The 27,092-nt window shown below is 42.8% G+C and overlaps 2 protein-coding genes across 2 annotated transcripts in view; both read right to left on the bottom strand.

Annotated features, from left to right (window-relative positions):
* grk5l (G protein-coupled receptor kinase 5 like) overlaps positions 1-22,225 on the bottom strand; it is a 34,722-nt gene extending 12,497 nt beyond the window's left edge. The window contains exon 1 of the mRNA XM_030769368.1: positions 21,774-22,225. Coding sequence (XP_030625228.1) covers positions 21,774-21,825 — 52 coding nt within the window. The 5' untranslated portion in view covers positions 21,826-22,225. The remainder of the gene's footprint in view (positions 1-21,773) is intronic.
* A 2,868-nt stretch (positions 22,226-25,093) lies between these two features.
* lsm1 (LSM1, U6 small nuclear RNA associated) lies at positions 25,094-26,923 on the bottom strand. Its single transcript, XM_030783949.1, has 4 exons — positions 26,813-26,923; positions 26,389-26,457; positions 26,119-26,234; positions 25,094-25,641 (listed from the first exon to the last, which is right to left on the bottom strand). Exons 1-4 carry the CDS (start codon positions 26,856-26,858, stop codon positions 25,471-25,473), a joined length of 402 nt encoding a protein of 133 aa, XP_030639809.1. The 5' UTR covers positions 26,859-26,923; the 3' UTR covers positions 25,094-25,470.
* Positions 26,924-27,092: the final 169 nt, after the last annotated feature.

Here is a 27,092-nt window from a genome sequence, read left to right as displayed (position 1 = left end):
GGTGCAACACACAGCATACAGAACAGACAACAGCACAGAACTTCAAATGTGACACCACCCCTCCAACTACTCTGCTTCGACTGGTGAAGTGTGTTTGTCAAGAGCTCATAATACACAGACAAATGTGTGTGTGTGTATGTGTGTGTGTGTGAGAAAGAGAGAAAGAAAGAGAGAGAGAGAGAGAGAGAGAGAGAGAGAGATGGAGAAAATAAACACTCTAGAGGAGCAGAACAGTTTTTTTTTTTAGTCCTACACGTCACCTAAGAGCGGTTGGTGAATTTGTTCATTGAGGAGGTATGAGTGTGACACACATATGGAAAGAGTGCTGGCGTAGGGCCCACTGCCCTGCCTCGACGTAAGCCCCACTTAAACTGAGTGTGGCGTTTCTTACGTCAGCTGTGGTCAAAAATATGCTTTCGCTCCCGGGAGAGGAGCGCGGCGCATACGTTCAGCTGTGCGTTTAGTAGAAACCGTTCATCTTACAGGCCCAGTCTGTGGGAGAAAGTATGTGTGTGTGTGTGTGTGTGTGTGTGTGTGTCTGTGTGAAATCAAATAGATCTGTTTCATGAGAAGCAGGGCAACACCCCTGCCCCCACTCCAACACACACACCCACCAAAAAAAAAAAAAAAAAAAAAAGTTAAAAATCAAAGCCCAAGATAGTATGAATTAATCATGCAACACACTACTCCCTCAACCAGCGATATTGCCCTCCCTCCTTGTAATGAGTGCGTCTGAGTGAAACCCAGAGATGCGGCGATTCCGGACGGGTTATGAGAACACGATCCATCTGCAGAAACTCCCATCGGTGCATGACTCCACGCCAATGTAGAATTCCTGCACCATGAATAACACTGTTTCCGACTGAACTCTCTTACGCAAACTCAAACACACACACACACACACACACACACACACAGACACACACACACAGAGCCAAGAGGGCCCAAGACCAACGTTTGAGATCATTTGTTTATTTCCACTGGGACTAATAGTCTTTTCTAATGCATTTAATGAATGGAGACAGGTCACTGTTTTAAAAGCCTCTTTCACCCTCTCTCAAACAGATACACCAAAAACCACAATGTTCCCTATTACTCACAAACACTCAAAAAGAAAGAAAAAAAGAAACAAAAACAAAAAAACCCCACAAAAAAACGTAACTACAATTGGCTTATTATTGCATCGGGGGCAGGACTGACATTACAAAACGACTTCTCGTTCCTTCTAAAATAAAGGAGTTTTGTGGGGTTCTAAGTGCGTGAGCGAACTACAGATCCAGCCGTCTTCAGAGCCGTAACCGAGAAATTCCACAGTCCCTCATTCAGCTCCGTTTCTTTTCCCAGGATTTAAGGGTTCTTTTTCGCCCCCCTCCCCTCCCCTCCCCTCCCCTTTACCATCGGACTCCTGGCAGAGGCTCGGAAACTGACCGGTCAACCGCCCAACTTGGACGCGGCACAAACCCCCAGCAGGTTCCCCAAACGCACCCCCTCACGTCCCCGAGCGCATCTATGTCGACGAAAAGATAAAGAGACGCCTCGACCTACGCGTTCCCCAGCCTCTACTGGGAAACAGCAGATGTAGGAACATAAGTAAGATCTGAACAGGCGCTTTTACGTGGTGCTTCCATACTTACTTGGAGCATACGAAAGCGTCAGTTAGCTCTATGCCGACCACTTAGATTACAAGCGTGTGTTCTGTCAATGGTCAAACACACACACACACACACACACACACACACGCAGAGCCCTAATAATAATTACACAAGCTAGGGCAGCAGAAGAGGACACACAGAGGAGAGAGGGCCCTGTTGCAGGTTTGAACTGGTCAGACTGGGGGGGGGGGCTTGTGATTCAAAGCAGGACACAGTTTGATAAGATACAGACAGACAAAGATTAAAATAGCCCCCCACCTCCCGCCCCCCCCCCCCCCCCCCCCCCCCCCCCCACCCCCGCCCCACCCGACTTCGTCCCACACCGGCGTTTCACCTCCCGTTCGGCCCGAAATAGATTCCCGAGCAGCGCTGAAACAAGCGGCGGTCGAGGAACCCCGTTCGACTGAAAGTTGCCAATGACGAAAAAGTACAGAAACGCTGCATGCGTGGTTTTTACCGACTATGACTTCTCATCTGAGTAAGTACGCCTTACACATGGGGGAGGGAGGCGGGGGGGGTGAACTTATGGTTAAACAAGACTTAGTTTCATTCACGTTTGCTGACTCTATCGCTTTAGAGACAGTCGCATCCATTCTGGCCTCAAGCCTTCACAAAACAAATCTTTCAACAGCAACATCTCTCGTTCTTGGGAGAGGAATTTTTTTGTTTCAGAGACACAATTTCGTAAGACTCACATGAAACAAAGAGTTGGACACGCAGGCCTATGGTGTCCAGTGTGTATCTTCAACTTTATTATGTAGACTGAGGTACAGTTCAGATTTGTACAGTCCATAAACATTATAACATTCACTTCAGAGCAGGGCTTGAGTTTATCAAAACTTTCAGAATAAGAACGCTGATCTAGGATCAGTTTATGCTTCGCATGATCCTACTAAACACAGTTAAATGAAACATAGTGAGCTGATTGTAGATCAGCATTCCTCCTTTGATACATTATCTTTGTCCTTTTTTAAAAAAAAAAACAAACACAGCCAACCTCAATCACAACGTGTGCGTATGTGTGGTTGCCAACAAATGTTCGGGGTGAGGGAGTGTAAGAGTGATGGCGATGATCTTTTCCACATGAAAGGGAAAACAGTGTACAATTCAGGGGAAAAAAAAAAAACCCCAACAACAACAAAAAAAAAACTCGACCTCATGCATCACTGGCCACCCACTGGGGCAAGTCATAACACGCCCGCCAACGTCGGGGGGGGGGCTGCTTCAGAGCTACATCATCGCAAAGAAACACTGTGTAACTGGACCACAAAAAAAAAAAAAAAATAGACAGGACTCTAAAGAAGCTTGGTGGGTACTTTTTCTTCTTCCCCTGGTCATTCATACCCCCCCCCCCCACCCACCCAACCTCTGCCCTTTCCCCCCCCCACTCCGCATTGCAAGCGTAGAGGGCTTGAGAACAATGGACATGGGGGTCAGTGGGGAACTACAGAAACTGTTTATTCATTCTGATAGTAGACGCGTAATCTGGAATTACTCAATACAAAACAAAATAAACAAAAAAAAACCCACAATGGAAGCTGGGAGGCTCCGCCCCTTCCGGGTAAAAGCGAGTGTCCGACACATTCTCAGTGCTCAGGGATAATCAACACCAGATCTGTCTGGGGTTCTTCTGCTCACACAGTACCAGAGGCAAGATCTTTCCTCTACATCCACGAAAAAAAACAAACAAAAAAAACCCCCGGATTTTTTAAATCAATTCTGTCATACACAGTTGAGTTGTATCAGCCGTGTGTGTGTGTGTGTGTGTGTGTGTGTGTGTGTGTCCTTGAGCTTTGGAATTAACTCTCTATACACAGTGATGTCAGCTCAAATGAGAAACAGACGCACGGATCGACGCGGAAGGAGCCACGAGACGCGGGCAAGAGTGAGGCGAATGCCGAAAGGAAGAGCATTTATCTGCAAATTCTGTAAAATCAAAATCACTCATTAAGCCACAGGATGTGACCTTATCTTACCAAGCGCACACACACACACACACACACACACACACAGGATGACAAACGGCGAAAAGACAGTTGAGACATGGGCTCAAGTCACCTGCAGCTGGCAGCTAGGGCAGAAAAGGAGAGAGAAAGCGCAGACTTCCTTTCACACATTCGAGTCCGACCGCAATGTTACAAACACCCAACCGCAGGCTAATGACTCGATTCAGTACATCGAGGGGGGGGGGGGGGGGGGGGGGGGGGGGGGGGGGACGACACTGTCATGCGAGCTCCCTGACTTCTCTCTTATCAAACATCCTTGTTTTTTTTCTCCCTCCTTCTCCTCCTCTCCTCCACATCTCTCCTTGTTCCAGCCTCTCTCCCTTCATCCCTCTTTTTTTTTTCCTCTTTCTTTCTCTCTGCTTTTGAGGAAAAGAGTTTGCCTAATATTTCATCTGATTATCTCCCTTTGGAACGCACCATGTGTCAACCTTCTTTCAAATAAGTCTTTATGAAAAAGGAAAGTGTTACGAAACATAACCTATATTGTTCTTCTGGAGAGGATGAATGAACATATTGACAACGATATTTACATATTAACTGGGGCACTTTTGGTTTTTTTGGGGGTTTTTTTAACTTTCCAATCATCAAACTGCAGCATATCACGCCTCTCACGAATCCATATATTCCCAGAGTTCAGAATTCCTAAATCCGCATGCGTTCCCCTCTCAGAAAGTCAACACAGCTGACTTTCACACGTTTCCAAAGAGGTCTCCGGACGGTGAGGGCCCTGTGAGAGAGCGAGGCCTGCATGCAGCGCTGGCTAGGACGTTGGGGACAAAGTCTGGTGGAAAAAAGAGAGAGAGAGAGAGAGAGAGACGCCCGCTTGGCATTTACGACACTCGGTAAAGTCTCCCTGTATCAGCACATCTCACTGTTATCAGTCACAAAGTGCGTTAGGAACAAGTCCAAGAACCTGAGCTACAGGCATGAGTCATAGCAGATCAGTAGGCCAGGCTGGGACAGTGTATACACACAGAAAAACACAAATACACACACACAATAACAACACCACACATAGTGTTATGCCTATAACGTTTGTGTGTGTGTGTGTGTGTGTGTGTGTGTTTGTACTGAATGAGCTAAACAGCTGAAAAAAAACGTCAGTTTACTTCATCTAGAAGTATCATCGAGAAGGAGACCTAACAACAGGCCAGAGGACAGTAAATGAATACGATTGACGGGCAGTAAACAGTTGTTTGGTTTTTTTTGGTTTCTTCCATTAGCTGAAATTCTTTGGGCCTGTCGGAGAAACGTCAAATCGGGGGTCCTGTCCTAGCGACGTGCGTACACGCTAAGGCATTCTTGTTGTCTGGAGTTAAAAAAATATATATATAAATAAATAAATAAAATAAAATAAAAGATGGACCACATTAAATCCAAGCAAATTCATCATTCAACTCCTAATCCACGGCAGCTGGCCATTATGTTTTTCTGTTTAGAGCAACAGGGAAGAGACCAAAAATTCCTCCACGGTCTGCAAGCCATTTTGTCCTGCATATTAAACACATTCACAATATTTGGATTAAGTCTGATGTTGTAAGGACACTTTTCCTGGCACGAGTTTTCTGGACATTTTCCCTGGGCTGTGGAGAGACTATGAATGTTAGAGTATACACACACACACACACACACACACACACACACACACCGCACCGAGGAGTACTCTGAATCCACTATCGTTAACAATAACAGTAAAACCCGTTTTCATTTCTTAAGACAAGGGACACATTTCAGCGATTTTTATTTTTGTTGTTGTTAATATTGATTTATTGATATTCTCTCTCTCTCTGTCTCTCCTGTAACTGGTTCACACTAAATGAGATATGTGTTTGTGTGCAGGAATGAGTCATGCTAATTTGTTCCAGAAATTGTCATCCAGATCACGCCCTTTGTTTAATGTTTCTGATTTATGACTCTGACATCAGCTGCGTGTGGTACAAAAAAAAAAACAACAAAAAAAAAAAAACCCTGCCGCTTAAAATGGAGCACCGTGCATTTGACTAACGCTCAACGATTAAGCAGACATTTTGGTCATATGTGTTATCTACAAAGGGCACCAGGCAGCTAATACACACACACACACACACACACACACACAAACTCGCACGCTCTCACACACATCCATGCACATACATACAACGCTCAAAAATTCTCACACTGTATCGCCAAACGCGTTCATTTTAATTCAAGTTGCCTCAAATTCAGTCCATTCCTGGAATAATAGTCAATTATGCATTAAAACCATTATCGTCGCCAGCGAATGGGGCTGGTGTTTTAGACACTAACTGGGAGACACTGACAATATACATGGCAGTTCCTGTCATTTCAACACGAAGAGGAGGAGCAACCATGTTAAACCATTGTCTGCCCCATCGAATCTCTATTTCCATCTGCACGCAAAGCTCAATTTCATAACCTCTTATCGGACTTGCCTCTGGGCTTTCCTGTTTAGCCAGAGTTCTGGACCACAGAGGGGGCAGGGGTGGTTGTGGTGGTTGGTGGTGGGGGGGGGGGGGGGGGTGCTATCTTGCCTTTTCTCTGAAATACTGAAGGTCCACTTCATATTTTTGTGTAAAGTCACATGGCACGAAACCCTTCTGAAACACAGCTGAAGTCCAGCCACAGGGCAGGTTACGATAAAAAGCGATTTGAGGAAGGAATCCCGCTCGCGTTTCCAAAGTAAGAAGTAAACGCGTTGATTTTGAAGCCCGGTTACCCCACAGCAGCTGCCTGAGGAAAGGAAAGTGTCTCAGTCAGGCAGGCGAAGGTGGAAACCCGCTTTGCTAAGCACCATTCGTCCATCGACATGCCCCAAAGGAGGTCTACAGCACTGAAACAGGTACATTCACAGCCTGGTACACAGACCCCTTTATTGGTGATCAGGCATATTAAGCGAGACACAGTCCAAAGAGGAATACAGCACTGATCGAGTGAAAAAAACTACGGGTCTTTTAGAAGTTTTACAACGTTTACTTTATGCGATGTTGGCCTACGTTACAAAGCCCAGTTTTACAGGCCTGAGATCTGAGGGGGACCAGATCAGTAAGCCAAAAATGAAACCAACACAATGCATTTTGTTCCCGTGCTCCTTAGTTACGTTATTTTCCCCACGGCACACAGGTGACCGACTGCCAAGATAAAAGGAAACACGACCATAAAGAGTCTGCATAGCTCTGAACTTTATTCAGTAATGCTTGGGCCTGCCAATTCAATGTTTAAAAAAAAAAAAAAAACCAAAACAACAATTCAAACGAAAACCTTCTCTTCACTAGTCAGTGACCCAGTGTCATTTGTCGCCTGTGTTTTTGACTCGCTTAAGAATAACTCTGTGTGAAAGAGCAGTGGCACCGTGTCTTGGCCAATGACCTGTTTCAGTTGTGTGTGAAGGTATGCTGATGAATGGCGGGACAGGAAAGAGTGTCAGTGACTGTACAACCACAAACTAGTTTCGCTCTCTGAGAACTGCGCATCACGGGCAGGACCGAAAACGTGGGCGTCTAAGGGCATGTGAGAACGCTTGGGTTCATAAATGTGTGTGCGCGCGTGTGCGCGTGTGTGTGTGTGTCCGTGTGATGTCTACATCTGATAATATTTGACTTTTGGATACGAATGCGATATTTCATCCGCTCACGCGCGAGTTCTTGAAATACGTTTAACATACTTTTTAGATTTCAGGACAGGGGGCCTGAGGAGAACCGCTGAGGCGAGCGTAAGGGGGATTTATTTTTTAAGACAAACCTCAGGTTAGGCATTCCTTTACCCACGGGCCACATTTTGTAAGGCTTAAGCAGAAGGCCACCCTGCTGCTGGGACAGTATATACGAAAGATCAACACAGTTTTCGGCCGTGACTGCATATCCTGAAACACTATTCATAACAGAACCTCATAAAAGGTCAGCATGGAACAAAAAAGAGAACATGTCAAACACAAAAGGGGTTAACAGAGGTAACAGGCTTTGTTTGGGGTGTGTGTGTGTGTGTGTGTGTGGTTAAGGGGGTTAGTTACTTGTTGTTTTTCATGGTGAATGTCAGCTTGCCCCGTCAGACACGAGAAAGTCTTTGATGTAAAAGCTTTCTTATAGCGGCCTCCTCACAGAAACACGCGGGTACGGACACGTGTGCGCAGGCGGGTGCACGCGAGCGCGCGAACACGTCGACGCCAGAGAGGATATACGTGCATGTTGGCCTACGTTAAAAGGGGGAACATTACACCTGGAGTGTTGTCTGTCTGTCTGTCTGTCTCTCTCTCTCTCTCTCTTTCTTTCTTTCCAACAGTTATAACAACCAGTAACCCACATCCTGAACGAGAGACGAGCGGTTACCAAAAAAAAAAAAAAAAGAAAACGAAGACGAAAAAACAAGTAAACCGGAAAAACACTGTAACAGTGCATGTGATTATCGTTTTTTTTCCCTCTCCTTATCACACATCCTTTCTGCAGCAAATGCAACCACTGCAGCTATTTGGTTCTTTCATGATTTATGACACACATCAAAATCGTCAGTGTCTATAGATTTCAATCTGTTCAAAACACACACACACACACACACACACACACAAAATGAATTGCCTCCTATGAGAATCAACTGAAATAAACTATGAACAACAAATAGCTACAGATTTTTAGAATGAAAGCTGAAAAATGACTCTTCTCTGAGGTAATTAGATTTGTGTGTGTGTGTGTGTGTGTGTGTAAAAATAATCACGGCTATAATGCTAAAAGCCTGTACATTACCTTTCATGAACACTTTATCAGTGTATAACATATTCGTATAGAATACATAGTTTATTTTTGATTGAGGAAATGCTAATTTAGTGGCGTCGAGTCTGAACGATAAAAGGGGCACTTCTAGGAAAACATTTACATCTTAGCCTCACAGAGATAGAAAGCACAAAGGAGAACAAGCCTGAGGCCTGATCACCAGGATGAGCTCTAATGTCCATCCATGTTTTTATTTCCCTGTCTCTTTCATTGTATTTGCATCCTCACCGTCAGATTTCCATTGACCAGAAACAATACTGTCATCAGTTCGTGCATCATCACCCCTGGTATTCAAATCAGACCGCGTCTAAAAAGACTAACAAACGTTTATAACGTTTCAATGTTTCGTCTCCAACGTAAGGAAACTTACCGTGAGTATTTACGAAATCGGCTTTCGAACGCGTCATTCGTGACTGTCGCGATGTAAGTTTTACATCAGGGTTGTTTGATGTGTAATCACTGGTAAAACAGGAAACGAGGTGAAATCATACTCTATAATACCAGCATGTCACCTCCTCAGCAGTGCTTTGGTTAAGGTCTGACTAGCTTTCCAGGGACTTTGTCAGCCCCCGAGATGGCATTAGACAGGAATTAAAAACAGCTTCCTGAATGGCCACAATCTACCAACAACAGGGGACCTTTACTTTTGACTTCAGCCTTTGTTTGACCTAATAAAGTCACGTCGGAGTCTGAGGGCTCTTAGCGGAAGCAAGCTGAAGAGGGTGAAAACATGTAACTAATCAACACGTGCTGGAAACAGTCTCTAGACTTAGATGTTTCCAGTGCCTTTGCTTATGTGTTCAAGTATTCTCTCTCTCTCTCTCTCCCTCTCTCTCTCTCTCTCTCCCTCTCTCTCTGAGGTGTGTCCCGGTATCTACAGAGGAGCTTTTGTGCCACAGGATACGAAAACGTGCCGCCTGATCCAAAGGTGTAGGTCGGGACTATTGGAGGAAAAGGGCCTTTGTTTCGAAAGTTCCAGCGCGATACAATCGTTTGTCTTTAAAACTGCTCTGAGGGCACGAGCTTCAAACGCCTTTCCATCTGACGCAATAACAAAAGTGCTTAAGAGCTTGGTCTACCAGCAGGCCCGCATCATGACGCGATGGGTGAAGGGTGGACCACGGGAGGACCTCACAGAGGCTGTCAAAGGTCTATTACGGGACACTTTGCCACGCTCTGTGTATTTTGCTTTGGAAAACCCTTTTAATTCCAAATGCCGTCCCCCTAAAACAAATCAGCCTTGGATATTGTAGCCAGTAGCGCAACTGAAAGATCTATCCAGTCCTACAATCACCAGTACCGCACTAAATAGTCTCTTGGTAAAGGTGCATTGAGATGAAGTAAATGGGGAAAACATTTCCATACAGCTACAGCGTGCACCAAAACAACGCCCCCCCCCCCCCAGTTACTTGCTAAATCTTACGAATAGACATCGAAGACCCAGACGCATCTACCTATTGTTCGTAGAGTTCTTGCCTTTGGTGGGCTAGCTTTGACTCTTCGTACGTTCACTACGGTTCTTTGGAAAGCAGGGGTTAGCCTTGTGGCCCTACATTCCTTCAATTAGTTGATATCGCCTTATGAATAATTTACATGACATTTTATAATTACCGGGATTAAAAATAGCACTATTGCCCCGGGGGCACAATCTGTTGCCGCGCACAGCTGTGTCGGATGGGATCCGATCGACCGGGAGCAGTTGGACCGGAGCGTCACCTCAGAACTACCCGGGCAGTGATGGTGAAACGGCGCGTGAAATACGGTAGCGGCAATACCGAGCAGGATTTGTGCTTGTAAAAAAAAAAAAAAAAAAGAGTGCGAGAGAGAGAGAAAAAACACTTCCTGAAACGTAAGCCAGGTGTCAAAACCCTCCCCATACTAAATATAGAGCTGGAGTGGAATTTTAAAGCATGAGAGAGAGAGGGAGACAGGGAGAGAGAGAGGGAGACAGGGAGGGAGAGAGAGGGAGACAGGGAGAGGGAGAGAGAGAGGGAGACAGGGAGGGAGAGAGAGGGAGACAGGGAGAGAGAGAGGGAGACAGGGAGGGAGAGAGAGGGAGACAGGGAGAGGGAGAGAGAGAGGGAGACAGGGAGGGAGAGAGAGGGAGACAGGGAGAGAGAGGGAGACAGGGAGGGAGAGAGAGAGAGAGAGAGAGAGAATACGTGTCAATCACCTAAAGTGAAGCGAATGCTTTGTACTGTAATAATATAATAAATGACACCAGTTCCAGGTAATGCTACTCTACACAACGCCATCGCCGGGTTAGTTCTGTATTAGAATAGAGTGCAAAGAGTAGAGAAAGGTAAAAAGCATTCGCACAATGCAAGTCTGGACATGAAAGGTTTGGGAGAGGCTGTTTTTTTTTTTTTTTCATTTATCCTTCCACTATGTATTGTCTCTCTCTCGCTCTCTCTCGCTCCCTTATACACACACACACACACACACACACACGCAGGCAGGCCATGTAACCCTACAACTGAGTTATCTCAACACACATTCCAAAACATGATCTGTGATTTCAGATGTCAAAAAAAAAAAAAAAAAAAAGGGGGAAGAGGAACGGAATGACAATGGAACGGTTTGTGAGGATTTTTTTTTTTTTTTGTCTTTTTTGGCCTGTTACCACCCATGACAACTGTGATGTCATCAAGTGATTTCACAGTAAAGCAGCGAGCAGTATTTGAACTCGCTGGCGTGTGAAAGTGAGCACCGCCCCGTCACACAGACGGTGCCGTTAATGACGAGATTTCTGTCAAGACTCATTGTGAGGACACAGCACACCTCATTAATGCTACTAAACCCCACCTGCATTCTGCTGCCCCGTATGAGACCAACATGAACACAAACACACACACACACACACACACACACACACAAACACAAAGCATGGGAAAAAAAAAAAAGTTATGCGGTGGTTGTCGCGGAAACGGGGTTAAAGTGATTACCCTGCTCTTCACTGAGTTTTCTGCTTCCACTCCAGCTGGTCCTCATTTCCTGTGTGCTGATCTCGCGCTCCTTTCTCTCTCTTATCCCTCTCTTCAAGCACCTCCTCTCCTCTCCTCTCCTCTCCTTTCCACCTATGCGCGCGAACTGTCTGTCCGATACACCTTACGCCGGTGCGCTTCACTGAAAACTAACCGTAAAACATCCCGAGATGACCCCGGCGCGCCTGACAAACGCCTGAGGAATGGAACACATCTCTTCGTCTGTCTTTCTCTATCTTTCCATCTTTCCCCAGGCTCTCCCTTAACACTCATCATACAAAACCAGTTCCCAAGTTTTCCACAGCAACACAAAGACAAAGATTTCGTGCGGAAGTCCATCAAACACTCGTGCCCTTTTCTTTCAGACCAACTCCAGTTCCCACGATTAACCCCCAAAACAAACAAACAAAAAAAAAAGTATTAATCATTTTTATCAGCACCATAAACTAAGGTATGAATGTGTGTGTGCGTGTGTCTGAATAAGACTTGTGCTGGTCATGGGGCATGTTTATGAGAAGAGTGTAAAATAGAATTCTGTTTTTTTAACTCGCTTTTCACCTTGTTTACATTTCAATGACAGAAATAGCTGAGGTGGCATCAGCCCTCATCAAAAAAAACCAAACAAACAAAAAAAAAAACATCACCAGATCATATCTAACCACATTCTGTCAACCATGCATCAGGTTTTTTTTTTTTTTTTTTTTCCATTTCTCTCATAACAAATTATCAACAATTTCAACAACCGAATATTTCAGCTCGCCTACATCATAGTACAATCCGCCTGAGGAAACAGGAAATGACAAAACAAAGACACGGAGAGACACACAAACACACACACACACGCACACGAAGCTTGTGGTCCGTTGTTAGTCAGCAGTTTCAAACTAACATTTCCATGGCATTTGCATGAAACAGTAATCAACAAAAGGAAAACATCATATTTTAGGGATATTCAAATGGTCTCTTGTCCGAGTAGACGTACAGCTCGGCTCTCTGGATTGACTCAGGACGAAGCCAGCGTATTTATAGTCCTACCACACACAGGGGAAAAGCAAACACAACGATGTAATAAATTCAGAGCGACATGGATCCAAAGAAGCCTGGCCTGCATTATCCTCAGCCATTGTTTTGTGCACTTGTTTGTTCCGCTGTGCATTATCGGTCAAATACCACCCCCCCCCCCCCCCCCCCCCACACACACACACACCTCACCTCACCCAGTGTGTTGTGCTGGCATCAAATACTCCCAGATGTACAAGACTATTTCACGTCGATAACATTTGATAGTCATCTTATCTGCATTCAAATACAGCAAGCCCTGCGTGAAGATAAGGTGGACGCTTTCAGGCTCTTCGGTGTGAGAGCTGCGACCCGGAAATGAAGACCTGAACCAGTTTGGTTCAACAGAGAGTTGAGAAAGAAAAAAAAAGAAAAGAAAAGAAAAGAAAAGAAACAAACAATATCCCTTGCCAGCCAAACCCTATACTGTTTACATTGCAATACACTCATACATGGTACCTACTTTGAATAATCACTCATGTTTGAATATTTTTCCATTCAAGACCATATACACTTTAAAGAAACCACATAATTGAGATACTGAGGAGCTGCTGTCTTTCTGGGGGAGATGAGATGGGGACGTCGGTCCAGACACAATCAATGAATTCTTCTCCATCTATTCATCCATTTCTCCACTGTCAACTACTGTCAAGCAACCATATTCCTCAGTCAACAATTCTACTATGGTCCAGACACTGCTTATATATCCCAAATAGCACATACAACAAGCCAACGGTGTCCATTAATGATCCAAAAAGAAATGATCTTTCATCAAAAAAAAACATACAAGCCAACTGTTTTCATTCACTGCGAGCCAACATCAAGAGAAATATTGGTTCATATGAATCTATGATCAGTGCACAGTGTGTTTTCCGGTTCCAGTTGGCAACAGCAGTGGGTCAGCGGTTCCAGCATCTTAACTCTACAAACTCAAGGCCAGGGGATGTTTCTCTGAAACATCTGAATTGGCTTATTTCACAAGAGCATGTAACTGTGTCTGTTAATCTAGACCAAATATTGACTTTTGAATCGGTTTCTAAATATGAGTCCAAACAGAATTTGTGCAGCAGTCCAAATGCAATTATGACCCTTCCATAACTGTACCGGGATGTTTAGCAGCTGGAGACATGTTATATATATATATATATATAAAATGAAAGACTGAGAGAAATGATGAGACAGATAGAAACATAAAAAGACTGATTAATATTCTTCCTCTTCTTCTTCTTCTTCATTTGAACATGAAGCTTATTCCTGACAGAACATGACTGGGATAGTACCACTCCTGTGACGCTCCTCTGCTCTCTCTCTCTCTCTCTCTCCTTCTTCCCAAAGTGAGGGGGCATCAATGCATACACAACGCATCTCACCCACAGGTCTGTCCCAGAAGGCCAACACCATGGGTTGGCCTCACCTCTATTCCATTAGTAGGCTCTTTTCCCCTTCCTTGTAAAACTTTACAGCATGACGAAATCATACAAACCTCTGTGGAGAGGGCAGAAAATTAGAGAAAGAGTGAGGGAGAGAGAGAGAGAGGATGTGGAAACAGAGAAACATAAAAGAACAAAGATCCCACTTAAATGTCGTAGGAGTCGTGAGGTAAAACACTAGGAGTCAGGACACAGTGTCCTAGGCCACGAAAAAACAAACAAACAAAAAAAACCCAGAGGTTTACAACGGGAAAGAGGAAATTCCTTCCTTGGGTCTGTTGGTTATTACGAAAAGCGATTCCTAATAACCCTGACAAAACCATGATTCAGGTGATTCCTAATAACCCTGACAAAGTCATGATTCAGGTGATTCCTAATAACCCTGACAAAGCCTCTGTCATTTGGAATCAAACACCACATGCATTTCAGAGGATGACGAACATTAGCCAAAAAAAAAAAAAAAGTGCTAGTTGAGAAGTCTTCGGATATGTCTAAGACAACGTGAAACACAGGTATCGCGTTCTGAACGCACTAACTGTTCGTGCCAGGCGTCGTGCACGGCTTGTGAGGTGTCTGTAAAGCTGGAAGCCGGTGATTCATTTTATTTCCTGTTAAAAGAGGCACTGCCTTCAGCGACGGTGAAGGCAGCGGTGACTGTTATCAAAAAGCTGCTTTTTATTTTATTTTTTTGCTTCAACCACCAAACAACAACCTCCAACCAGTCAGAGCATGCATGCATCATCCTCATCATCATCATCATCATCATCATCATCAAAAAAAGGCCTTTTGTTTCTCTCACACAACCTGTATAAGTTAAGCCAGTTCACTATCTTGTCCCGTTATATAGCAAACTCATAAAGCAAACATATTTAAACTCCGGAGAACAGCATAGAAACCACTGTAATGGAGACAACACTTGACACACGTTTTTTTTGTGAAATGCTAATCTTTGAAGAGCTTCATCTTCACATATAAATACATGAAAAAAAAAGAAAGAAAAAGATTCTATGTCCTTAACAAACCGACAATTGCAAACGACATAATGAACGTCTGTGGTTGACATAATATTGTACAGGAGATTACAAATTGACAAAGAGCCATAACAAAGCTATACACACACACACACACACACACACACACATACACACACACAAAAAAGACCCAAGAGAGACTGGAGAATGTCTCATTACAGCGTTCCACTAAAAGCCATTCAGAGAGAGCTCTTCCTCCATTTTACAACACGTATACATCATCCATTCTTCTTTGCTAGACATCAGGGACTCCATGCACCCTCCTGCCAATCAATAGCTCTCTGAATAAAAGCCCTTAAATTGTCCTCTGTCTTATTAACCCCCCCACTTCCCCTCCCCCGGCCCAAATGGAACATACAAATGAGAAAACACACAGTGATGGGTGTTAACATAAAATATACGTCAAACGGACAAATAAAGTATAACTAAAAAACTCACGAAGATCAAAACGAAGTTTAATGACGCGAAGTATCTTGACGGTTACGGCGAGCTGTCTTTTGCGCTGAAATAACGAAGGAAGGAGGGGGAAAAAAAAAAAAAAAAACTAAAAAAAAAAAAAAAGAAAAAAAAAACCCTCCCAAGATTTAAATACTAAAAGTTTGTGCCGTTTCACCTTGTTTAGCCTACGTGTTGATACGGAAACCTTCGGGCCTTCTCCGTTCGCAGGAACATTGGGACTTTGAAGGTCTCGGAGAGCTGACCTTTGCTTGCCTTGGCATTCTGTTCTAGCTTCTCTTCTCCACAGATAACCTCAGTCCATGAGTAATGACAACACTCTACAAGATTAAGAAGGCTTGGCTTGAGTAGGCTAAGTTTCCACCGCCAGCAGCAGCAGCAGCAGCAGCAGAGAAAAGAAGTAGCAGAATTTTTTAAGAGCCGTTGTCACAGGTTCGCTCTATTCTGAGGGTTATGTAAAAAGATGAGTATCAAGAGAGAAATAAGTAACAGAGTTGGGTTGGGATAAAGGTTCGTAAAAGCCGTTCCGAAATACTCTGTGCTTCACGGAATCGGATGATGCTAAATACCGATTCTCACGCTTCATTTCTTGTTTCTCACTCTCTGTGTCTTTTTCACACACACACACACACACACACACACACACACAAACAGTTGTCTTTATTTCCAAGTGGGGACATACCACTGACCTCCATTTTACTGTAACAAAAGATTAATGGCCCAATCCTAAGCAAAGAAATATTCTGGCACTTTTTCTTTTAACACTAACAGCTGTATCTCCTCTCCACTTCACAGATATTTACATCTTCATCTTGAGTACGTTTGGTTCACACAATACCACAAGAACCTAAACTACACACACACACACACACACACGGGCTCTTGCCATCTCCGGTTTTCTGTTACCCCCATTCACTGTATCCTACTGTCAACACTAGTCAACAGGACGGCATGAACACGTTTTGGCTTGGATTGGACTGGACAGAACTGACAACATCGGTTCAGCTATCGGCCGCCTGATTGTGAGCCAAAAGGCCATTCTGAACGAGTCAAATTCAATTTTCACACACATCATAGTCTCTACGTAGGCAAATTGCAGCACTTGTCAGAGATATCCGCGTCGCATGAACGGGCGATGCCTTCATTTCGACGTGGAAGACATATCAAACAGAGCGTTAATAAATTCTGATTAAACGGAGCTTTGGCGAGTCCGCGGTCTACGCCTGGCCGCGCTGTGATGGAACTCTGTACGTGGGTAGCCACGTAAAGAGTATGATGTATCAGCGGTGTGTTTGACATTCGGCTGTCGCTTCAGTTATTCACTGAAATCAACACCACCCCCCCTTCTTCCTCCTTCGTAAACACTCGTTTTCTTCTTCTCTGTCTCCGTAGCCTAAGACTACAGTGTTTCACCACCTTTTTTCCCCTTTCTCTCTTCTCTCAGTGGTCCATTTTCATGTCTCTCTCTCTCTCTCTTTTTTTTTCGGTCGCCCATTTCCAGACTTCTCGCGTTCGCACAAACGATGAGCAAAATTTCATTTCTCACGTCTCTTCGCCCGCCGGAATGACTGACAGGGAAATGTGACGAGGAAACTGCCAAGAAAGTAACATGTGGGTCAAACGATTTGAAAATTCTCAATGTCTTTATGTAATGATGAAGTAAAAAAAAAAAAAAAAAAAAAGGCAAACATTTGCATTTGAAAAAAAAAGAAAAAAAAATCCATCGTGGTTACGAGAGTAGAGCGAGAGACACTGCGCTGTTTTCTAACACCGACTCATTTGTTTTGCCCTTGGAGAAGAGCACTCTTAGAGGTGAGTGAGAGTGGATGAGAGTGACTTTGGCTGTATACAACACACTTAGCCTACACAAGGCTAACGTAACAAAACGTAGCCTCTAGTTAGCGTCGGTTAAAGTATTAGCTAACTGCTAATTGCTAAGCATATCCCTATATCCATTCAGTTACACAGTAACTTGGTAAGGAGTGTTTTCCGTCGGGGGGTTTAAAGGACGCAACGCCTGGAAGGGCCTGGCAAACAACTAAGTGTAGCACAGATAAAACTACATCAGTGGCTTTTCAGTGGGAAAAAAATGTTAATCTGTGTAGTAAGGACTGAATATGTGTTTCTCATCTTATTTTCACACTAAAGTGCAACTACAAACAAACACTTGTTTTGACAAGCAGGGAAATGCAGAGTTTTGGGATGAGATTCTGTAATGCAACCATAACCCCCCACCCCACACACACACACACACACACACACAATCTGGATGCAGAAACAACATAATAAACTGATCCCACTCAGATTTAATGACTGCCCCTAACACGCAACTTTTACTTTTCTCCTGCTCTCATTTTTGTCCCTCCTCCTTCTCCTCCTCCTCCTCCTCCTTTTCCTCGTTCCCTGCTCCTTCATTAGCGTGGGGCAGGATGACGTCCGTTCTTCAAGTCTCTCACACAGCTTGAGTTCCACTGAAACAGCACTGCTTCCAGCTAAAGAATTCTTCAATGGGAAGGAAAGGGCCTCGGCAACCGTCGTCATGGGCTACGGCTTGTGCTCCAGGACGTCTGAATCGTCAGAAGGGGCTGGGGTTGGATTACACTCTCACACAGGAATTTTTTCTGCCCCCCTCCTCACAGTCTCTCACTCCCTCTCTCTCTCTCTCTCTCTGTCTCTCTCTCTCTTTTTCTCTCTTTCACACACACACATACACACACACTTACAGAAAAAAAAACACCCTCTTCCAAAAGATTCAGTCTTACATAGAGAAGGAGATGATCTAGGGGGATTCTTCCAAATAATTTTTTGAGGGTTTGTGCTACATGAAATTCAATTTTTTTAAAGATACACACGCACACTCACACTCACACAAACACCAAGAAAGGTAGGGGAGGTATGTAACATTATGTGCACAGATATCATCATACTTATCTTGTCAACACTGATAAAACAAATATTGATTCTTTAAACAGACGGCTCAAAGATTCTCAGGTGAACACAATAACAACAGCAAAAGTCCACGTCGATGGCTGCACAAATGTAGAACTGCATTAGGCTAAAAAACGTGAACATTCCTTATTGCCCATTAAAGACACTCTGCCGTTCCAATTCAATTCCAATTCAATCAGTTCCGGAACCGAATGAGAACTGAACGGATGTAAAAACAGATTTGACCACAAATAAGAAAGCAATCATTTCTTCCCGACTGCCTGTACTTCTCCATCTGTAGTAATGGTGAAACAGAACATCTGTACGATTATCATGTGTCCAGTTTCACCGTTCTTTCTCCAATGGGGTCATAATCGCCAGATAACATAGTTTTGCAGTCTAGCTTTCATGTTCCTGAAAGCAGGAGTGTATGGCAAATGATGTGGCTGGCCTGGAAGCTCCATTACATCCATCAGAATAGGATCATCAAAACAGTGATTAAAATAACGATAATAATTACACAACGCAGACCAGCCTCAAATCTACATCTGGAAAGGGCTGCACACGTTTCAAACGTCGACGTGCCGTAATCTTTTGATTCGAAACGCTCCTCGTTGAAACCCTACGTCGCACGAAGACACAGAGGACGAGCGGGTCGACAAAACAAACGTATTACAAACGTGTGACGTCAAATATTGTGGCGTAAATACACAACGTCGAAACATTTCACAGATAACTCATGAAACAACAGGTCTTTTGCATCACATTATAACAGTCATGGGGGGGGGGCCGCATGGTTGAGCCTGTTTTTTTGTTTTTGTTTTTTTTTTTTGGGGGGGGGGGGGTGTGTCTGTCTATACTCTGAGAACAGAGAGGGTTTGAATACACTGATGGCTTCACTGTTTGGTTTGAGCTAGTCTGGCCTGCTCAGGTTCTCTAGTGATTTCGGAAGCTTGGGGGTTCTGCAGTGTAAACAAGACTGTGTGGCTTGTAAACTGTGCTTTCCTGTTATCTAGCTGCACTGGGAACATTTGGACGAAGGCTGCGATGCCTCGTGGCTCATTTTCAGGTTGAAGCACAGTGTAATAAACAAACGAGAGAAAAAAAAGGGGGGGTGGGTAGGTGTGGGGTTATATTAGCGGCATGGCTAGCAGTTCACATTCTCTGTCCCTGATCTGTGAATGAGCAAGCATCCCATTTGCATGCGCTGCGTGTGTGTGTGTGTGTGTGTGTGCGTACACACATGCGTGTCGACTTTGCATTTCAGCCGAACCCAGAGTGAAACCTGCAGCTAAATGAATACGAGCTAAACGTGCGTGCGAGCGTTTGCACAGAAGAGGAAGAGTCGCTGTGAAAAAAGTTATTCACACAGTGAAATATTTCGTGAAATTTCTCAAGCTCCCCACATCCACTGTGAGGGGAGCGAAAGTTGAGCAGTAGCGTAGAAAATATTCATACACTTTATCTGCTGTCAATCATTCAAAAAAATATGGTTCCAGAACTTTTATGTGGTTCCCACCTCCCCTGCATCTCTTTTTGCTCAATGCATTTTTATCTTCATCCCCGTTAGCAATATCATAAATCTAAAAAGGTCACATGAGTTTGCTTAACACCGTCTGTAGCCTCAGTTCAAAAAAAAAAAAAAAAAAATCAGCTCTTAACTTGTTGGGGAGTCTACTGTAATGCCACATGGTTCAGTCATAAGGTCATAAGTGTTTTTCATTACAAAAATGTTTGGGACTGTCCACTGCTGGTTTAGCTGTTTGATTCTGGGTCTCAGTCTACATGGTTTGGTAGTAGGCCTAAGCCATATGTCTGGATTTGTGAACAGATATACTGCAATGTGGCACAGCAAACATTGCAGCTCTGCTTGGACGAGGGAGTGTTTCCTTACAGCAACACATCCAAGCAACACAGTAAATCATGTGTACATCAAGACTTGGTCATTTATGGTAAACTCTGCAGCTACAGGAAACAATGAGGGCAGGGAACTGACTGTACTGTCCATCGCGTCAAACACACAATCGATTTTTTTTTGGGGGCGATTAATCAGAGCATTTGTGCAAAGAAAAAGAGAAGAAAAAAAAAGAAGAGGAAAACCAAGCGGTATCTGACAAGCTTGACTGGCTCTGTATTTTGTGATCCATGCACACAATGACTTAATTGACCTGAGATCAAAAGTGACATTCACGGGACAAAGCTGAGCTGAGTTTTGCACTACTAACATCAGTGTTGTTGATGAGAGAGTCGGTGTCTTAAGATGGCTCACTTGTTCACCATTAAACGTCCAAACAGTTACAAGCATTTTTTGTTGTTGTTGTTGTTAAACGACTCTTCCCGAGGATAGTGAATAAACGTAACGAGTGAGTGGATGCAGTGAACGGGCCGGGCCTCTCGTGAGGGCCCGATTCGAAATTTCGTCCTCTAACTTATTGGGAATCTGCACGAACAAGATGCCCAACTTCAAGATTCAATATTTCAGCCAGCACCCTCTTTCTAACTGCATTTATACAACAGTGATAGCACATACATACATACGTGCGTGCGCGTGTGTGTGTGCTCTCAAGAGGTACTAGAGCAAGGTTTTTAGTTCTGAGGCAGAAATCAAAAATTCTGTAAATTAGTCAATGACTTAAACGTCATTATACATTCAACACTATAATGAGAGGCCTTTGCCTGTTCCACGACACCAGCTGAGGAAATAGTGGTCTTTGTGGTTTGAGTATTGGCAGCAAGAGAACCTATTTTCCCCTCTTAGCGGAATGCTTCTTTTCACCTTGTCACTTAATAAATGTGGCTGAGCCAATAAAGTTCTAAAGGTCTAAATGAGTGTTGTAGAAGGTTAAAAAAGAAAGAAAGAAAGATAGCGGGCATTGAGCTTCAAAATTGAGCTGTGCACTTTTCAACATTAGATCAGATCACGTCAGGTCATGTTATGTCATAAAAGATATGCTCAAATTCAGTGCTCTCGAGGTGAGCTAACGTTTCTGGCAGTGACCACGTACGCATGTTCGTAATATTGTACAGCAATGTCGTAAAACTGCATGTTTATTCAATGCGAGTTGTTTCTCAGCGCCCAAAGCGGATGTAGGAGGCTGATGTTTTGCAGGCTTATTTAGGGTCAATCTTAACACGTACGAACTGTCAAACGTTACATCGTAATGGGCCTATAGTTAACCGAGCTGCGATAGCTACAGATGTGAGAAACAGTAAACATATCGAGGAGGGTGGAGGGTGAGTCTGTGAATATAGACTGTGTAGGGAAACACAAAGGAGTTAATGATTACAAATACCAAATAGCATCTGTTCATCACCGTTTCAGAAGTAAGATTACATCATCAGGAGAGGTGCACGAGCAGCGGTTTCAAGCTTTTCACAAACGGTAAAAAGGGCCTCTCGTAACGGCATATGCGAGACAGATTACGAAAAAAAACTCTTTTTTTTTTTTGCTTAATTGTATTACTTACCCTCTCGGGCTTTTAGCAGTACCGTGTTAGCTACAATATTCTCCAGCTCCATCTAAAATCCACCCCGATTTAGTCGTGGAAGTCGAAAAGTAGACAGCGCCTCGCTCCTCCCAACCAAATAAACTCCTGTTTTATCGTCCTTTTTAAACAAAAACTAACATTAAAATCTATACATTTTCAACTTGTAGCAAACGTATGCATAAGTCCGTGGATAATTTGCTATAACGCAAGCAGGGTTCGCGCTGTCGGTTCCATAAAACATGTAAGGATGGCATTTCCAAATGTAAATATCGTTGACTTGAGCCTAAATCGGCAAAGAGTCCCATTCATAAACGGAGAAAATGTTCATCATGATATATGAAGACGGACGCGAGCAGGCCGGAGTCTACATCCTTTGATGATGCATTCCACCGAGTGGATGAAGCACGGTATATTACAACCTCCACAGCAGAGTTGGCGAAGTACTCTACAGGCTGTCACTGTATCAACGTGCTCCCTCTCTCGGTGCGTAATCAAAGTAGGGTTGGGTTTTTTCTTTCGGTTGTAATTTTTGGCTAAGTCCCAAACGGCTTTCCCCGTAGGTAGGTTCAGGTTTTCAGCGAGTCCAAAAAATTAAACGTGTATGTCGAGCAGAAATGAATACACGTCCGTTAATATCTTAACGGTTTTACAGTTTCTAGTGAACCAACCTACGTATCGTGGTTGCCATGTTTTGTGCCATCGCCGTACATCAAGCTGTGCGAAGGGGCGTGTCCAAATGTACTTCTGACGCATGAGCCTTGAGGAACAAGCATGCCCGACTGTCAAAAGCAATTTGATAGCGGTAGGTTCATGCCTCGCGCTCCCCATTCAACACCACGAGGGCGCCGAACCATTAAAGATGGGAGCGCAGGCTGAACGTGAGACCAAAGGTCAATAAAGGATAATACAGTCCGTGACGTGTTATTAATTATATGGGTTTTACGCAAATGCCTCAGGACATCTGCTAAATGACAGTTTTTATACTATATTGAAGAACCTTACTGTAATGGTAGTGACAGATGAGAGAGAGCATTGTTGTCTGTGGAAAAAATCCGGTTGGAAAAGACATAAATACATGTTTTTAAAATGTATTTATTTACACATAAATGAATAATTCAGCACTGACGACATCATTTACTAAAACCGTTTTCATAATGGCAAATATTCTCCGTGTAAGTGTAACTTTTCCCAGATAAACTCAAGAGATTGCTTTTTTTTTTAATCACTTCTGCTTTGGTCCTGCACTAACCACGTGACAAATCTAAGCGCTTGCTGATCAGCTGAAAAGCAATAAAGTGTGGTGTTATCGGCTGATGTCGAAAACATAGCGACCTTGCACGTGGGAAAAAAACACTACTTTAATGACATGACAAAACTAAATTTGCTTTATTCACAATAATTGTGAAAAAGTACTTTTTATGAAATGATTTCAGCAGTTGTAACGAAACTGGTAACTAGAGTGAGGTGTCCGAGTTGAAACTATCAGAAGATCAGACTAGAATGAACTATTAAGCATTAAGAAACACGTCTACATCGAAATTCTACAGCCAATCCGATCTCTGTACTCTCACTGCTTGATTCATCCACACTGATAACGACGTTGCACTGATATAACATCAATCATATTCTCTGAAATGTAATCAGTTATCTGTAAGAGAGAGTGTTAACTTTTCAGTGTGAGCTGTTCTGTGCTGACTGGGGAGTGCCCTACTGATATGAACATTGTCATTGTTAAAGATAATGTACTTGAATTCCTTTTTGGTGACTAATAACCTCTTTTGGAACAACTCCTCCTAAACAAAGTTCTGGTAAGCAAAGACAATATTCTGAGAAAAAAAAAAACAGTCAGGATTTTACAAATAACAAAGATGATTAAAACAATTGGATACAGATCAAATGCACTAAACAAAAAATATGCTAATAAGGCCACTCTTAGTAAGTAGTTAATCAATACAAACACATCTTTAAGATGAGGATTATTCAACAACCAGTGGAATACGAATGTCAAAAAGTCCCTGTGAGCGAGGAGCTGCTTGGTGAACTACAATTTGTCTCTTGCATGTTTCTGTCCAAATTTGACCCTAACAATTGGAGATGACTCATGATTTTGATCACCAGCAGCTATGGGTTCATAATAAGTCATGTCATGGAAGCACCACAGACAAGAATGTAAAACTGATCTAGTATGTGAGGGCTCATGCGACAGATAATATTATCTGCCTTAGTCAAAAGCTGGGTTCCTATGCTTTGAAGAAAAAGATACTTGTAAAATGTTAAAGTTCTGAGTGAAAGTCGAAACAATGGTGTCTTTCTCCAGAGGTTCTCACCTGAGGTTTGCTATGTGAATCCAAATCTCTGGCTTTGTTTGGAACTCTTTGTTTGCCGTTGGCTTCGGAACCTACAGTTAGGGTCTCAGTTTTATCTTTATTTAATTTTGTTTAAAGTGTTTATCCAAAAAGTGGCAAAGAACCAAAAAATCAACTGTTTCACCATTTTAATGCAACAATCTTGAAGATGTTCATTATTTTTTTGCCGGAACAATATAAATAAACTTACCATTTATGTGGATAACTGAACTGAAATCAAAATCATTTTTTTTGCTCAGTTCCACTGTGTCTGTGTTTTTCTGCACAATCAAAATAAACTGAAATCAAAGTTTTCAGTTCAGTCTGCACAATCAAAATAAACTGAGACCATAATAAGCTATTTTGCTCAGTTCCACTGTGTCTGTGTTTTTCTGCACAATGTTAATGTTAATGACTTTGTTGCAATGGGTAACAATAAACTGGGTAACTTAAACAGCATTTATCCATTCATTGTCCCTTAGCAGATAATTACTTTGACTGGACATGATCCATTACTGTGCACACTGCAAATAATCATTGTTAGAATACTCGGTTGTCACTGCACATTATCATTCACAATGGAAGCTGTCAGTTAATAGTCTCTCATCAGTCATCACCATTCAGTTTAATGTTTAGGGACTGTCAGGTAATCGCATGTGATGACAGCTCATGTCCAGAAGGTGGTGCCATTGTGAAGACGCTTTGTCCAGTAAAATCCCCAACACTCTTCTGCATGTATGTCTTCATAAATACAGCTCTCTTCCCAACGAAGAGTTCGGTTCCAACTGAGCATTCTGTAATACCAGTGGTTAAAATTTTTTTTCCCCAGAATTCATGACTGTAGCTGGTGTATGAACAAATGGCGACTGAGAAGCAAAGTAACCGACACAAAAATGGAAATTACTGGTATAAAATATATTTAATAGAACTAAAATATGTCCAGGACCGTGCAACTTGACCTTACATTATGCAGCAACTTAAAAAGCGACCATCAAATCTTAGTGACAAGACAGAAGTAGTGAAATAAACATTTTCTTTTATTCCATCATTGTACATAACTTAAATTCGGCTATAATTCTGCTGTCCAAGTGCTTTAGTTTGGTCCATCATCTGTTTCGTTCATTCCAAAGAAACAACACAAAAATTTGGGGCATTCGTCATAATTTTCTGGTTAAACTGACAGATATGAAGAAATCACTTTTTAACATGTCACGGCCTCAAACGCTCATTCTTGTTACATCATTATCTGAAAACACTATTAAGCCAAAATAACTCTCCAGTCGAACTGGAAATGGAGGAAAAAAAAATAGAAAATAAACCGTAAATTTGTCTCAGAAATCATCTAGTGTGTCAGCTTTGGGGATTGATAACCCTCTCTCTTTAACTGCCTGCAGTTTAACTCTCTCAGATTCCTGCTTGGCTTGTTGCTCTGATCTCTGCTCCTCTAAAATCTCCTCTATGGACACTCTCTGGAGGATTTGATCACATTCCTTATCCAGGTCCTGGAAGATGAAGTAAAACAGAGAGATTAAAAAGCATGTATTTGGCTATAAACATTACAAAGATGACATTATCCAGCGTTCAGTCAGTTCTGACACCATACAATGGTATTTCAACAGAGGAAAACAACTGTAAACCTACAAAACTAAAGAAAATTTTCAGAAGACTACATCCAGTTACACGAATATGTAATGCAAATGTTTCTAGAATGACCTAGTCTGCCTGTATGAACTGCGCCATTATAACAGTAATAATGATATCAACTGTGCTTTCTCCCTACGTAACTGTTAGGCTATTAACGTTGTGTTTCTCCAGTTAAACTGTTGTGTACACACACCGATACATTTCAGTGTCGCTGGAACAAATACTCGATGAAGCTAACGCTAATTGTGATGGTCACTGTTTTGTGGCCCGGCGATTAGAGGTGGAAAATAGTACATTAAAGACACTAACGGTGGTAGGTGGACATAAACACTTACTACTTCTCCGAGCAAAACAACATTTTCTCCTCTGACGACGAATATCCCTCGGGGAATGTCGCCAAATTTCTTACCGACGTGGATGCGTTCAACTGTTTGATGCAAAACTAAATTGGCTGAGGAGAAATAACAAACATGTCATCGGTCTTGAACCTTATTCTTTAAAAAGTCTGTCATTATTCTACGTAGTGCTAATTTCATACTGTTCATGAAAGCTTTGACCATTTTTAATGATTCTTCTAATGATCCGAAGATACTCGGCCTACATACCAAACTGGTCTATACTTCTGAGGATTCCAATTAGGGTCCTTCCATCACGCAGGAGAACCAGGTGTTTTTCTAAATGACAAAAAGAGATCACTCTCAGTTTAATGCAAACACCGGACAAAACGAACGCCGGTCTGTTATTGGCAGTAGACACGAAACCGGCCACTTGATAAACTTCGGGCCTGGTTATTCTTTGGCGTCACCCTGTTGTTTGCCACATTCTATTCAAGTACAGATAACATGTAACCGATAATGCCCAGTCGGCCAGAAATGCTTATTTATAGAGTTTCAACGTGACGGCCTCTCCTTCACTACCAATCGTCACTCGTGTAGCAAACAACATTATACAACACCGACATTGTCTGCAGCATTTGAGACGTACGTCACATTAATTCACATGGTTTCCACACTGTGATATCCAACTTACTATCGATGTCCTCGATGAGGCTTGCAGTCCCTGGCATATAATTCATTCTGATAACATTTGGGGGCTATTATGGAAAAAAAGTATCAAGCCATGGATCATTTGAAATGTGTATCTGCCCCATGCAGCAGGAAATAACGCAACAAAGAAGCACTTCCGGTTATGCTCAACCATTTGTAAACTTGGGGGAGAAATCGTTCAAAATTACATATCTCGTATTTTGTATTTTAAAAATAATTTTACCATATATTTTCAGACACTAAAATATAATATATATAATTTT

This window comes from Chanos chanos, chromosome 1 (assembly GCF_902362185.1).
Source record: "Chanos chanos chromosome 1, fChaCha1.1, whole genome shotgun sequence".
NCBI lineage: Eukaryota > Metazoa > Chordata > Actinopteri > Gonorynchiformes > Chanidae > Chanos > Chanos chanos.
The sequence above is the reverse complement of the archived record's forward strand: the minus strand, read 5'-3'. Positions and strand labels throughout refer to the sequence as shown.